Raw genomic sequence first — 16,141 nt, forward strand, 5'->3', positions numbered from 1 at the left:
GATCTGGGGACATGCAGACTGAGATTTGGGAATAATCCATGTGTATTATGTGATCATCTGCAGAGTTCTATAACACCAGGGTAGCTGGCAGCCTATTCAGTAGTGCCTATCTGGGATTATCCCTCTTAAACCTTGCAACTATGAAAACAGAAACCTGCATAAATTTGTGGGTACATTTCCTGTGCACGGCCTTTCCTGTGCCCATTCTTCCTTCATACACTCCAACATCTTCCCAAGCCCTTAGCAAATACACACAGTATTTACACATGTAGTTCACATTCTGCTATGATACAGAGAGTCATACGCTCAGTCTAACCAGCACATTTGATGGCGTTGCCTGTCCCTCTATTTCCCAACAATGGCAAATGGGTGCATCTGTTCCCAGGCCTTCTGCGTTGGCAGTTTTTACAGCTTCCAACAACTGGAATGTTTGCGAATATCTCAATAAGTGCCCTATCAGATGAGCAGGGAGGGTATTTAAATTAATTGCCAGAGTTCTCAACCAATGGCTAGTGCGGACTGTGTTTACCTCGGTCTTTTTCTTTAGCAGAATTTAAAATGAATTTGGCAAAAAGACTGCTTTTCCTGCAAATCAGCTTGTTTTGTGCTTTAATTTGATGCTGAATTTGTCTCTATATAGTGAGCACCCTAAAAGATTATCCAAAGCTGGGTGGAACAGACACCCCAAATCTTACCATCTCTTTCCACGTGAAAAATCCTGACACAATCTACAACTTACCTGTATCTCCCCAGCCGGATATGACGCAGGCCTGTCTATCTATAGAAGACTTCTCCTTCCTCTCAGGAAGGCAGACAGGAAGGACATGGTGGCTGAAGGAAAGACAGTTGCCGCTTTTGCCCCGAATTCTGACTAAAGCAATGTCATTGTCGTTGCTGCTAGACTGGTAGTTCCTATGAAGGACAATCTTCTCCACCGGCAGCTCTCTCTCAAACTCATCCCTCACACCAGTGTGGTGGTCTCCCACACGCAGCAGGTAGCGCCGTACATCTACTCCAAACCTGGCCATGAGAGAATGATCAGTCAGTCCATTATTCATCCATAGAGATGACTCACCTTTTTCTCCTTTTCTTGTTCAGCGTTGAAATTTAGATTGCAATCTCCCTGGGCACAGGCCCAGCTTTTCTGTTCATGATATTCGTGCAAAGCATCACGTTGACTGATGGCACTAAGGTGAATACACAAGATCACCATCTCAAGACTGCCACTCTCTTGTGTTCACAAAAGGTGGCCAATCGTGGGCTCCCTTTACTTAGGTAGGTATTTTAGGCGAGGGCCATAGGTTGACGGTTTTGAGTTGGGGACAGAATGGCAATCGTGCTTTGCACTTCTGCACTTTAAGGACTCTTTTACTTGCAAACAGCCTGTTACCTTTTGAAGCAATGTGCTGCCGTCAGCACCCAGCAGTTGCTGATAAGAGTCGCTCCACACAGCAGACGAGCATCTCTGTGAAACCCCTTTAGACGTAGCGAGACCTGCCAAGGCCAGCCTCCTCTGAAAGAGAAATGGGAGGCAACGTGAAAAATACAGAGGTAGATGAAATCAGGGCAGAAGGAAGGGTTATGTGAAGGATGCTCCATGCTTCATTAATTTGCGTTTTTTCTTAAAGAAACTATGTTAGCTAGTGGCACAACCTTCTAGAGTAAAGTGAGCATCACCAGCATAAATATCATGACTGCTAGCTGTCGGAAATCAAGCCTTTATCAGTAGAAACTGGCAACTCTCCCAGGCACCCGGCTTGGTCTCCTGTTGGCCTCCCTGTCTGCTTTCCCGGCAAGATCCAGGCAGAGGTCGCGATAGGCGATCCTTCTCAGCGTGAGAAGAACACACACCCTCTTTCCTGCCCCCCCTGGCAGGGGAAAGAGATAGACAGAAAACGTATTTACATGCCTTTATTTCTGTCTTTGCAGCGTTACAAAAAAACATGACTGCCCTCTTCAAACTCCAGCAGTCGAGAGACAAACACCTCCTGTACTTCCTGTACAGCTACAAAAGGAAGAGCTCATATTACACTCTGAGCTAATTCCGGTGCTTCGCACTGTGAATTGACTGTCCCTCTGTTTCCCACGGACAGTCCCAACATTCCCATTATGTTTTGCTTTCAAGCTAGCAGTTTGCAGCAGCATTGCTTCCATATCGTAACCTAGCAGCACTGAAATGAGCTCATTGGTGTTTGGTGCTGTACAAGTACAGACAGCAAGAGGTCATCACTAAGGGTATTCAACTGAAGGCAATAAGAGGATGCAAAGAGAATGCACCTGCTTAGGTCCTGCCACAGCACTGGCAGAGGAGACGGGGGCAGGTCATCCAACAGGACAGCCAAGGCAGTTTCAGTACCAAATCTGGATCAAAATGGGTCTAGATAAAGGAATCTAAGAATGCCTAGAGGTGTGCAAGCACCTTGCCCCCAAATCCAACCTGATGACACTTGGAAAAATAATCAGAGTTCAGAGACCATTGCTTTCAGAGTGGTTTCAAAACTGCCTCCTTTCATAACAAGGCATTAAACGCCTACTGGGCTCAGTAAGCCATCCCTCTTCTTCCCTGTCTTATGAGCCAAGGGCAACTTTTCTGTTATAACCTTAGTCCTCAGTAATGAAATTCATTCAATAAATTATGGCTGGAGTCTGCCCAAAGCATCCAAATCATGATGGATGCCAGCATATATTTTTTTAATTCTCAAAACACACCGCAAAAAACAATGTGCCAATTATGGCTTCTTAAAACCAGCCTCTAAGCCTAGATAAAGAAAGCCCCAAACCACTCAGAGTAACTCCACTGGGTGGCACTGCATAAATGCAAAACTGGCAGAAAAGGGTTTATGTTTTTGTCATCACCGTCGTTGACACAGTACAGGCTCAAATGCAAGATTTCACTTGTATTTTTTTTAATTTGGCTTGAGTTTCCCATCACTTGCATTTGAACCATCTTCCCGTCATTGTCCCAAGCTCCCTAGTATAACACTACTGAATAGACTCTGCTCTGTGGGAAAGGACACGAAGGAGCAATTACCTAGATTGGCCAAGCATTTTCCTGCCTAAGTCAACTTATTTCCGAGAAGAGAGTACCATTCAGTTCCAAAGAAGTATATACACGATACTATTTCTTACTAGGGCTTGCCGATCAGAAGGTCGGCGGTTCGAATCCCCGCGACAGGGTGAGCTCCCATTGCTTGATCCCAGCTCCTGCCAACCTAGCAATTCGAAAGCACGTCAAAGTGCAAGTAGATAAATAGGTACCACTGTGGCGGGAAGGTAAACGGAATTTCTGTGCACTGCTCTGGTTCGCCAGAAGCGGCTTAGTCATGCTGGCCACATGACCCAGAAGCTGTACGCCAGCTCCCTCAGCCAGTAAAGCGAGATGAGCACAGCAACCTCAGAGTCGTCCACGGCTGGACCTAACGGTGAGGGGTCCCTTTACCTTTAAGTTCCACTGAATTCAGTTCCATTTACTCTCTAGTAAGGGTGCTTAGAACTGCAGCTGGGCAGTGCAGTCGTATGGTATTGCTACACCAGTGGCTGCAAACAATGGCACAACATTGGCATAATGTAGCCACAATCTTAAGCGACAAAGTAGACAACAAGATAAAACCTGCTTTAAAGGAGAGTCAACATAGAAACACTGGCAGACATTCCCTCCGTGTCCTTGGCAATTCTGATGCCACCCACCAGCCACTGCATTGTGCATCCCTGCTGTCACATTAGCCATGCATGAAAGGAGCCGATCAATGCACAGCAATGCCCAAACGACCCAATGACATCACCCTACACACCATGAATACAAAGCACAATGCGCCAGCAGCCACGAACGCAACCCCAGTGCAGACAGCTGTGGCACAGCAAGCAGGGGCCCAGATAGACACATCTGAGGCATAGCATCATGGCCAAACAGATGGAACTCAGGACAGACAAATAGTCCCAATCAGAACATTTCCTGGCACTTACATATGTCAGAATGCCTGTGAGCGTGCATAGATCTTTTCACCAATCAAGGTGCAAGTCTTTTGGTGAGGAAGGGGTTTAATCTCCCTAGGTGAAAAGAAGGGAGAGGGTGTCTGTATTGCCCCAGGCAGGGAGGCAATGGGTGATTCTTCCTTTTCCTGCTGCTACTGGGTTGTTTTCATTTAGTGGACCCATTTCTCTATACATGATTAAAGGTAAAGAGACCTCTGACCGTTAGGTCCAGTCGCGAACAACTCTGGGGTTGCAGCGCTCATCTCGCTTTACTGGCTGAGGGAGCCAGCGTACAGCTTCTGGGTCATGTGACCAGCATGACTAAGCCACTTCTGAGAAGCGCACGGAAACGCCGTTTACCTTCCCGCCGGAGCGGTACCTATTTATCTAGTTGCACTTTGATGTGCTTTCGAACTGCTAGGTTGCCAGGAGCAAGGACCGGGCAATGGAAGCTCACCCCGTCGTGGGGATTCGAACCACTGACCTTCTGATCGGCAAGCCCTAGGTTCTGTGGTTTAGACCACAGCGCCACCCGCGTCCCATCTATACATGATTACTGGTTAGTTATTTGTTAGTTCAGCACTGGAGCTTTTGATTAATGCGAGAACTCAGTGGAAGGTGTGTAGGGAAACTGTTGTTGTCTGTTTAGTTTTTTCGGCAAAGGGTGAATACAGGCGTATTACGCAGGGGTTACATTCCCGGGTAGCGCGTGTATACATGAAATCGCTTATAGGGAGGAACAACAGCTAAAAAGCCGAACTCTGCCAAAAATCCACCCAACTACAATCGCTCCCTCCAAACCTCTTTTCTCAAACCCCAACTCTTCACAGGCCTTGAAGGTCGGTGCAAAGGCTCCTGGGATTGCAGCAGCAAAGACTCCTAGGACCCCTAGCTGTTTTCCTGCTCTTTTCATGCCATTTTTGCAGTTTTCCTGTTCTTTTCGGGCCGTTTTTGCTCCTTTTGTGCCTTTTTGCAGTTTAAATCACTTATACATTATTTCAAAAACTTATGTCATGTGGTACGGCTTAATTTCTAAATATAGTGGTACCTCGGGTTAAGTACTTAATTCGTTCCAGATGTCCGTACTTAACCTGAAACTGTTCTTAACCTGAAGCACCACTTTAGCTCATGGGGCCTCCTGCTGCTGTTGCACCGCCGGAGCACAATTTCTGTTCTCATCCTGAAGTAAAGTTCTTAACCTGAAGCACTATTTCTGGGTTAGCGGAGTATGTAACCTGAAGCGTATGTAACCCGAGGTACCACTGTAAAATGTATATGGAGTAAATATTGTCTGGAAACCATACTTGGGCCCTCTTACATAGAAGCTCTTTCCATGTCCACAGATGTGCTGAGAACAATAAGTAGCCCAGCAGCTGACTTGTACTTCACGTCTGGTGATACAGTCCTCCAATGCACCTGAAGCAGCAGAGGCTAGCTCAGGGAGTACACAGTGCAGGGTCAGGTGACATGGTCCTCTACAAAGTGCCACCTGAGGCGGCCACCTTACTCTGCCTAGTGGTAAAGCCGGCCCTGCATATGTCCCATCCTGAAGACAGCAGAAGTGAGCAATACAAAAGGGCGCTTGCCCAACAATCAAGACAGAGCTGGATCAACCACAGGCTCTATTGGAGTGAGCAAGAATAGAATTCCAAATGAGTCCTGCCTAGTTAACTGCATTTTCACCAGCAATTGTAAAAGACCAAAACAGAGCACAAACCCCGCTCTTAAATTTGCCCGTGTATTGCTTGACTATCAGGAATCTCACCCTTTGACCAAATAATAAGAAGGGATTAGAAATAATCCTAAACACTATTTGGGAGCAGTGTTAATCTTTTGCTCTGGGTAATTCATGCAAACCTCACGAGGAACTATGAAATACACCCAAATTAATCCATTTTTCTATCATGCAACAGAACAACTGGGCTAGGAATATAAGAGGCTGGTTTATACCAGCTCAGACCGTTGGTCCATATAGCACAGTATTGCCTTCTCCATCTAGCAACATCCTTATTATTATTATTAATTATTATTATTATTATTATTACAAGTGGCAAGTGAGGTACCTGAGAGATTTGTTTCCACCAATTATCCTTTTTTTGCGGTGGTGAAGCAAGCGCCGTCCACACATGCCGAATATCGAACCTGCCAATAAAGCCAAAGTGATTTAAACACGTAGCCTCACATCATAGCCCTTCAACACAATCTGCCGGTACTCCGTTAATGAACATTTTGCCCTTGTATAAAGATTTTGAAAAGATAATACCACTTTAATTAAAAGACAACTTTTCCCTTCTCTTGCACCACTAACTTGCATGAAGATTTCAATAGATTAAAACCAGGGGAAATGCTTACAAGCCATCATGAATATTAATGGCCAATACAGAAAACTAAAAATGAAAACAAAAAGAGTCTGGCGAAGCATTTCCCCACCCGTAAAAACAAAGCACCGGAGAAAATAATTGTTTCGGACAAAATAAAACATGCACGTTGCGCACACTTTTTGCAAATTCGATCTAAAAATCAGTTGCAGGCATAATGGTCATGGAAACTTACGGTGTTGAGAAACTTGATGTTGTAGTTGGAGGCGGTATCAGCCTTAAGTTGACAACAACCCTTAAAACTCCTTAAAACACTAACAAATGTATCATGGCATAATCTTCCTTTTAAGGACATACTTTTAATAGCAAATGTTGATGGCGGTGGTGACAATGCTAGGTTGCAGCACCATGGTCAGCAGAGGGAAGTACCATGGTTGAGAGTGGGAAGCCTTATTCTGGGGCCTTACCAAGAAGTCAACAGGCTACTGCGAACGGTAGGTTCTGAAACAGGGAGTGTCAGGGAGCGTTAGGACTGATCCATCCATTGGGTAATTCACACACTGCAAAACAATTAAGTGGGATTGAGGAAGGGTGGGGTTTTGGGAATCTAGCATAGGGGCCTGCTTTGGAGGCAGGGACTAGGGGCCTGGAATAAAAGACAAGAGTGTGAATGTCACAAATAACCCTGTTCATCGGGGTTAACTTGGTGCATATTGCCGTGTGTGTGTGTGTCTGTGTGTCTGTGTGTGTTTTAGGGGGTGGGATCAGGGCCAAGGGTCACTGAGAGTTTGTTGGGGTGTTTTTTCACCCTTTCTTCCCATTTTGTTTGTCAGGGTGGGGGGGAATAGCTCCCACAACTTGCTATTTGCTTTTGGAGTTGCCGTTTGCTGTAATGCAAAGCTGCTCTTTGCCTAATGAAAGCCATGATTCTCTAGAAGCTAAACTTCATGCTAAAGTCTACACACAACTATTGAAAATGCCACGGAGAGAGAAGGGTACGGTTAATATGCCACACACCTGCATTTGTGTTTGCCTGGTTCTCTTCCTCCTCCTCTATGTAGTCACAGATCACTCCGGCATCTTTCCAACAGCTGTGAATGTTGCTCTTGCGGGTGACGCACTCCCCCAGGGTGTGCTCAGTGCCACTGCACTCCACCTTGTCTAGATGAATGGGTGCGTGTCCTTCAGCAAGGTAAGCCATGGACTTCGCTTTGGCAGTACCACTGCAAGGAGGGAAACAGCTGAATGGAGCACCATGGAAAAAAAGCTTCTGTGCTTAGAAAAGCCCCTCTGAAAATCAATCCCCATCAGATTATGGACTCCCTTGCCCCCTAACATTCCAGGTCACAGTATGTCACCCACTGGTAGGAAGCAAACCGCACCAAACCAAAACTCAAGGAAGTCGGAGCAGGGAGATCATAAGCAATGCATTCCAAACTCAAATACTTCAACACACCGAGGTACCATTAAGATCAGGCCATTTCAAGGACATGGACAGCTAATTAAACAATCTATGTCCTTTGAACTGGGGAGGGGAGTATTATTTAGTTTGTTACTATGTTGTGTAAAAAGGTAAAGGGACCCCTGACCATTAGGTCCAGTCGTGACCAACTCTGGGGTTGCGGCGCTCATCTCGCTTTATTGGCCAAGGGAGCCGGCGTATAGCTTCCAGGTCATGTGGCCAGCATGACTAAGCCCCTTTCTGGCGAACCAGAGCAGCACACGGAAACGCCATTTACCTTCCCGCCGGAGTGGTACCTATTTATCTACTTGCACTTTGACATGCTTTCGAACTGCTAGGTTGGCAGGAGCAGGGACCGAGCAACGGGTGCTCACCCCATCAAGGGGATTCGACCCGCCGACCTTCTGATCGGCAAGTCCTAGGCTCTGTGGTTTAACCCACAGCACCACTTGTGTCCCACTTTGTTGTGTAAATTGCTGCAAATTGTGTCAATTGCTGTAAATAGCCCTGTGATCCTTGGATGAAGGGCAGGATATAAATTTAATTTAAAAATAAACAAAATAACCAGTGGCCCTACAAATGTTGTTGAATCCAGCTCCCCTAAGCCCCAGTTGACAGAGACAATGACTAAGGGACGACTGGAATTTCAGTCCAACAACACTGGGAGGGCCGCAGGTTCCCCATGCCTGCATTGATCAATCCTGTCCTCACATAGCCTGAGAGGAATCAGCACAAAGAAGCTGCGAGAAAGAGCGCTTTGCCAACACAGACTGACAAACAGCACAGAATCCACAAACTGCATTTGCAGATTAAACCAAAGCTGTTTCCACTGCAACATGGAGAGAGCTTGAAAAGAGCCCTTGAGGAATGAGGGAACAGAGCTCATTTGAAAGTCCCAAGAGGCAAAAGAGGGGTATGAATAAGCACCTGCGGATTTCGGGGGGGGGGGGGCGGGCATAGCAGGCTTCACCCTTCTAAAAGCTTCATCAGGCAAAACTAGCCATTGACCATGGACTTTGAATATTCTTACTCTCCAACTTTAAACAATACATTGAAATCAGTTACCTGTAACCCAGCTGCTTGCAAACTACAGCTGCATCGCTATCTGTCCAGCCATGGTCACAGACACTGCCCCACTGTCCATTCAAGAAAACCTCGACACGCCCCTCTTTGGTGCCGTTCCCATCCACCAGCCGCACAGGGATCCCTGCATGTTAAAAAGGACAATGTTTAGAACACACTAAAGAAAGAAAACAACTGAATAGTGCAATATAGTAGAGCTGTTGTTGTTTATTATAATTTATTGAACTTATTAGTCCCTTTTTAAGTAAAAGTAACTTGAAGTGGAAGGGACACGGGTGTGAAGTGACACGGGTGGCGCTGTGGGTTAAACCACAGAGCCTAGGACTTGCCGATCAGAAGGTCAGCGGTTTGAATCCCCGCGACGGGGTGAGCTCCCGTTGCTTGGTCCCTGCTCCTGCCAACCTAGCAGTTCGAAAGCACGTCAAAGTGCAAGTAGATAAATAGGTACCGCTCCAGCGGGAAGGTAAACGGCATTTCCGTGTGCTGCTCTGGTTCACCAGAAGCAGCTTAGTCATGCTGGCCACATGACCTGGAAGCTGTACGCCGGCTCCCTTGGCCAATAAACTGAGATGAGCGCTGCAACCCCAGAGTCGGTCACAACTGGACCTAATGGTCAGGGGTCCCTTTACCTTTACCTAACTTGAAGTGACTTACAAAAGGCAACACGAAGAGTTCATCCATACTTCAGCTTGTCCCATTTCTAGAAAGGCCATGGGTCCAAGCAGTTTCCCCCTTTCCCTGCTCCTTTTCCAGGGAAAACCTGCTCTTTAGCAGAGTAAGTGACAGGACTAACACATCCCACCCAGAGTTAGTATGGAGGCAAGCTCCATAATTAATTAAAAAGGGGGAGGGGAGAGAAATACAGACAGACAGAAAGAATGTGTTTGGGAACCAAGAAGCTCCATTTGTTGTGGAACTTAAATAACCTGGCCTGAAATCAAGGAAGAGAGATAGATAAAATGAAGGAGAAGGAAACAATACACAGGTCACATCCATGCAGTTCATTTAAAGCACATGGCTTCCTCAAAGAATCCTGGGAACTGTAATTTGTTAAGGGTGCTGGGAGTTGTAGCTCTATGAGGAATAAACTATAGTGTCAAGGATTCTTGGAAGGAAGCCATGGCATGAAGTGGCGTAAGAGCACTTTAAATGTATGGTGTGGATATGATCACAGTTGATTAGAAAAAGCTAACTGGCATCCATTTTTTTGAAGTACAGTTGTACCTTGGAAGTCGAATGGAATCCGTTCCGGAAGTCCGTTGGACTTCCAAAATGCTCAGAAACCAAAGCACAGCTTCAGATTCAAAGCCCCGTCGGACGTTCTGCTTCCAAAGAACATTCACAAACCGGAACACTCACTTCTGCGTTTGCAGCGTTTGGGAGCCAAAATGTCCAAGTACCAAGGTGTTCAGGATCCAAGGTATGTCTGTACTAATTCACTCCTCAGCTCATTTGTCTGATGGGATTAAACTACAGCTAACTAACAGCAAGAACAGGTCCAGGTACACTCTCTAGGAGCCAAACAAGATGCTGTTCACATGTGGGATGGAGCGGGTGGGTGTGCACCTAATTCTTAACATCAAAATGAGGATGTGAAAGAAACAAACCAAGTCTTGCCACCCGCCATTTTACCTCCCTCATGTTCTCTCACTTTCCTCGCAGACCAGCTGCAGTTAGAGCCAGGATCCAAGAAAAGTACCTCTACCAATGGAGAAGAGGCTTCAGTGTCCCTCGCGTGTCTATCCCTTTTAATGTAAAAATTATATCCTGCCCCTCTGATGTGTGAACAAGGCAGATGCAGTGGCGTAGCGTGGGTTGTCAGCACCCGGGGCAAGGCAAGTAATTTGCGCTCCCTAACTCGTGGATTTGTGCCCCCTAATCCGTGGATTTGCCCTAACCCCAGATGTTGCGCCCGGTGCGACCGGCCCCCCCTGCACCCCCCACGCTACGCCACTGGGCAGGTGCACACACAAACAAACTGCTATCATGTCCACTTGGCCTGAAGTAAATGGATAAAAGAAGGCCAACTACTTTGAGCTCTACAGCCCGGAATCCAAGTAGATTTCCCAACGAGGGAATGTGCTGCACAAAGTTGCGTCAGCACCAAGCTCTCACTGCCCTGGAGAATCCATAGCTAGTTACCTGTAGCCTCTTCGGTGATCCTGTTGCTATCGGGGGAGCAGTGGACACCCACGTCCTCTTCGTGTGAGCAGTCGTGCTGCCCCCAGTTGCTGTGCGGGCAGTCAAAGAGCGACAGCTCACTGCCTGTGCAAGCCACATCATCCAGTAAGATGAAGCCTTGTCCAGAAGCAAATTCCCCCTCTGCTGCCAGCTGTGCAGGACCACTAGAGGAAGCAAGCAAAGATGTTGATAGCAGATCTTTTCCTCAAGGGATTCCTGTGCAGAGCATCCATCTTAACCAGCAAGGGCTCAATATCCCTTTGAACCCACCAATGCAAAGGAAGGTCCTGTAGATATACTTTCTTACGGGGCCCTGCAGATACATGTGCATATACTTGACAGTGTACTCAGAAAGCACTGGACATCCTGGAAGGCCTGCTCTCTGCCTTGCAGGCCTTTTCCCGCCTGGTCTGGGAGGGCAGGGCCAGGACTGACTCCAGCTACAAAAGCTGAACAGACCCTTGGGCTGTGGCGTTGTTTGGAGGGTTTGTTGTGGGTAGGGGTTGCTGTTGGTTTTTGTACCTTTATTATAGATCTTGTTGTGATTTATGTGGAAATTGGTGGTGTGTTTTATTTATTTATTGTTTATGACTACTTTTTATGTTGCAGTTACATATTTTTTTCATGTTGTAAACTACCTTGAGCATGGCTTGAACTGTGCAAAGGCGAGTCGGTGGAAGAAGATTGGAAGAAATTTAAAGACTATTTACAGAAATACTGCAAAATTAATGAATGTTAGAATGATGTTGGATTGAAGTTAAGTGGTTTTTAGCTGTAATGTTATAAAGGAATATGAAAAAATGGATTATTAATAGGTAAAAATTTAATGCTATAATATATTAAGATTAAAGATCAGGGAGGGAAAACAAAGAGGGAAAGGATTTGCTGAACTAATAAATTGAATTGGAATACAAAAAAGGGAGGTGTGAGGAGGTCCGGGAAACAAGCAAATGAAAGATAAGTAATGGAAAGATTGAACTGTTTTTAACTATTTTTACTTTGTTTTTTTTTTTTCATTTTGTAATATTGTGAAAATCTTAATAAATATCTTTTTTTTTAAAAAAAATGAACTGTGCAAAGGCGACATACAATTATGTATGTATGTACGAAAGGGAGGGTGTAGGAATAAATAATTCCCTTGTTTCTCATTTAACTCTAACAAAACAGTGCTTTTTACAAGGACTAAGGGCAGGATCCTTTGGTATTTTTAGCTTTCCCTTCTCTCGTTTTTCTCTGTTTCACCCTCACAGCTAAAATCTGGATTCTATGCCCTGTATGTATACCGACTTGCCTTGTTTGCTTATGTCATTCTGGGTATGTTCATGGTATTATAACAATAGCAAAAAACCTAATATTAATCATACATAGGATTGTGCACATTTTGTAAAAAAAATATTTTTGTGAGCTATTGTTTCTTTTGGAGATTTAACATATTTAAACATTTGTATAGAACAGAAAATCTGCACCTTTTCCACACTCTTCAAGATCTTCCCTTCTTACTGAGGGCAATCCACAAAAGTAGCATCAGGAGTTGTGTGTTGCTCTCCAATTGTGAAGTCAGTTTTTATATGCAAGGTTTTGTCTTGATTGAGATACCGCAACTAGTCATAGTTGAGGAAGATTAACTATGGTTTGGTGCAGTGACTAAGATGACAAACCCTGACTTCTTGCCAGCCAGCAAGCCAGAATCAGAAACTGTGGTTTGAAGTGAGTTTGCACACCATGGGCTCTGCTAACTAGTTTGTCATAATTGACCCACACAGCTGGCTAATCTAAAACCTCTTTGAAAAACAGAACAATACAAAACACACACACACACACACACAATGTTATTTAGACTTGCATTTACCTGAAGCCAAGCTGTCTGCAAGCCACCTGGGCATTAATACCTGTCCAGCCGTCATCACACACGCATCCCCAGCTTCCATTGTGGTATACCTCCACCCTTCCTTCATTCGGTTTGTGGCCTCCTGCCAGTCGAATAGTACCTTCTGCTAGCATGAGAGAGAGAAGGATAGGCAAGTGATTAAGCAGGAAGATTCCTTCCCTCCCATCCTATGATCCTGAATACTACACACAGTCCAAGAGGTGAACACTCCCAATTATCTTCCAGAAGTGTCTCTTGGCAATAAATCTTTTGAGAGCGACAGCTTAGATGCCTTATAGCAGGCACCCTCAAACTTGGCCCTCTAGCTGTTTTGGGACTACAATTCCCATCATCCCTGATCACTGGTCCTGTTAGCTAGGGATGATGGGAGTTGTAGTCCCAAAACAGCTGGAGGGCCAAATTTGGGGGTGCCTACCCTATAGCCTTCTGCTGTAGGGCAAAGCCAGGAGGTCCTGATTACTCCAAACCATGAAAATGACTTTATATTAAAACACAGCAGCTACAATGTCAAGCCCAAGTCAAACATTTTTAAATGCTGTTTATTTTAATGAGACCAAGTTAAGCTTGTGTTTCATGCATGCACTTAAACGAATGAAAATTAAATGCACAAATATAATATGATAATAAGTAAGTTGGAAAACACCAGCAATGTGCTGCCTCAGATAGTTTTGGGGGGTTTTTTGTATTTGAAGAGAGAAGTCAGCACTGAAATCAAATCTCAGAATCTCCACTTTATTCCTTTTCATATTATCATGTTTCTAACCTCCTTAGTTGCACAAGAGAGGCTGGAAGTATATGGTTTTTTTAATTTATTATCTATACCTATGAAGATTGTGGGGCAGTTTACAATATAAAAATACATAGCATAATAACAGACAAAAGCAATGCCCCCCCCCCACATATTATTTCATTCATGTTTTCCCTAAAGGCTTCAGCCAGAAACTGGCAAGGAGATAACAAGCCTGCATTCATTACATCATCCAAGTCCTCCCCAACTTCAATCTTCTTATAGCAGCTTTCCATTACTCCCCCTCTGCGTTTAGCACAGAAGCTGCTGTGTATATACTGCTATAAGGAATCATGGAATAGTGAAGGGAGCACACTGCAGCCTTTGGGGATAGGAAACCCGTGCCTGAGCTGAACCACTTTAGACTGCAGGTGGGAGCTTATCTAAACGAAGTCATCACCCTACAAAATAAACAGATTAATGCATATAGAAAACAGGGAGGAGGCTAGGCTGGTCTCCTTTGTTTACTCGTTTTAGACTCACAGAGAATCTGGGAGTCCCCACCAGCACTCAGAAGTGGTACAATGCAGCCAATTATTTGCCATTTTAGTGAGATAAAGGGTTCATGAGGGTCTGCCTCCAACAAGCCGCATGTTCTCTGCAGAAGTGTCAGAGGCATCCATACCTGCAAAGGGGTCACAGATTACCCCTGCATCTTCAATGTGGTCACAGTTGTGTTCTTCCCAGCTACTTTTCTTGCACTGGTCCAATGAAAGCTCATTGCCTGAGCACTCCACTTCATCCAGCAGGATTGGGCCCAAGCCCTGTCCAAATTGAGCCCAAGACACGGCCTTTGGGGATCCGCTTGGAGGGAGACAAACATTGCACACCGTAAGGACCCACAGAGTTACTTCACCATCACACAAGAAATGTGATCCAGTATGGCAGCTTTGCGTTCATAAATGTCCCCACATAAAGTAGAGGCATTGACAGATTACCTGAAGCCCAGCTGTCTGCAAATCACCTCAGCATCTTTGTCATCCCACTGGTCATCACAAATGGTGCCCCAAAGGCCACCATGATAGACTTCCACTCGACCCTCAAAGCTCTTTTTGCCCCCCACCAGACGAAGCGGAGATCCTACACCTGCTCTTCAGGAAGGGAGAGACAAAAAGAAAGAAAGAAAGAAAGAAAGAAAGAAAGAAAGAAAGAAAGAAAGAAAGAAAGAACATGGAAAGTAAAATAGAAACTGACTCCTTGTAGCAAAGGACAACAGTCATTCAGCAATAACAATAAAACCTTTTATTTTTATTTTTTTCTTCTACGAACACCTCGTTGCTTCAGGGATTATACTCCTAATATTTCTATTGCTGTAACAAAAGAGAAAGGGGGGCAAACCCATAATCAGAGCAAACAAGAATATTCCTTAAGAAACTAAAGGATCTATAGGGATCAAGTGTACACGGTTTCAAATACCAGCAATGGGAGTGCACAGCATCAGCCTACTGTTGGTTCTAGTACAGTGGTACCTCGGGGTACAAATGCTTCAGGTTACAAACACTTCGGGTTACAAACTCCGCTAACCCGGAAGTAGTACCTCGGGTTGAGAACTTTGCCCCGGGATGAGAACAGAAATCGTGTGCCAGCGGCACGGTGGCAGCGGGAGGCCCCATTAGCGAAAGCGCGCCTCAGCTTAAGAGCGGTTTCGGGTTAAGAACGGACCTCCAGAATGAAATAAGTTCGTAACCTGAGGTACCACTGTATATGGAGTCTGCAGGTTTTCATAATGCTTCAAAATCTTATTTGACCAGAGACAATAGTCAGGCAATGAAATACACAAGTTGTGTTCACGTGTGCATCCTGGGCAAAAATACCTGTGTTGTGCCTTTTTGAGCACTGTTAAGAATGATGGTTTGCTGCTTGCCACTTTGCTAAAAGGGCTGGAATGGTCTTTTGGGTGTGCTTATACTTTTAGTAAACAAAATTAAATTAATTCTCTGGCTTACCTTGTGGTGGGGCACATTTGGCCACGGCATTTCCGTGCTTGCAGGTTCTGAACATCTCTTGGTAGCTACATTGCAACAACATCTTCTCATCCCCACGGCAGTTTGCGGACTGCAGGTGGAAGGGTACTGGACACAAACCAGAATAACTCTCCCTTTGGGCTGTGCCAATTTCGCTAAGCCGGAAAGTAGAGCACGCAATAAGTCCAATGGAGATTAAAAGTCATAGTAATAATAACAACAAAATACCATAACACTGTTCTGGTCCTCTTTGATGTGGTAAGAACCAGGAGGCATATCACATGACTGAATATTCCTCCACTAAAAAGAAACCAGTTTTGCACCTAGAAACTGGGTGTCAGTGGGAAAGGGTTCTAGCCTAGCCTTCTTCTTTATATGCTTGGATTCTGTGGATATACCGTATATTTTTATTGGCAAGATAAAATAGGTAAAAAACAGTTGTGCATGGAAGGGGGGTTGCTGATTTGGGTGCTGGTGCTACAGTGG

At 45.1% G+C, this 16,141-nt stretch overlaps 1 protein-coding gene across 3 annotated transcripts in view; it reads right to left on the reverse strand.

Annotated features, from left to right (window-relative positions):
* Positions 1–16,141, reverse strand: part of LOC114597031 (neurotrypsin-like) — a 36,163-nt gene that overhangs the window by 4,347 nt on the left and 15,675 nt on the right. For 2 of the 3 annotated variants that reach the window (XM_077930661.1, XM_077930660.1), the window contains 10 exons: positions 15,638–15,810; positions 14,630–14,777; positions 14,317–14,495; positions 12,866–13,010; positions 10,978–11,180; positions 8,818–8,959; positions 7,308–7,513; positions 6,036–6,114; positions 1,391–1,513; positions 740–1,020 (listed from right to left, as the gene is read on the reverse strand). In XM_077930661.1, coding sequence (XP_077786787.1) covers positions 740–1,020; positions 1,391–1,513; positions 6,036–6,114; positions 7,308–7,513; positions 8,818–8,959; positions 10,978–11,180; positions 12,866–13,010; positions 14,317–14,495; positions 14,630–14,777; positions 15,638–15,810 — 1,679 coding nt within the window. The remainder of the gene's footprint in view (positions 1–739; positions 1,021–1,390; positions 1,514–6,035; positions 6,115–7,307; positions 7,514–8,817; positions 8,960–10,977; positions 11,181–12,865; positions 13,011–14,316; positions 14,496–14,629; positions 14,778–15,637; positions 15,811–16,141) is intronic. The other variant, XM_077930662.1, reaches the window with a different exon arrangement.

Source organism: Podarcis muralis, chromosome 6 (assembly GCF_964188315.1).
Source record: "Podarcis muralis chromosome 6, rPodMur119.hap1.1, whole genome shotgun sequence".
NCBI lineage: Eukaryota > Metazoa > Chordata > Lepidosauria > Squamata > Lacertidae > Podarcis > Podarcis muralis.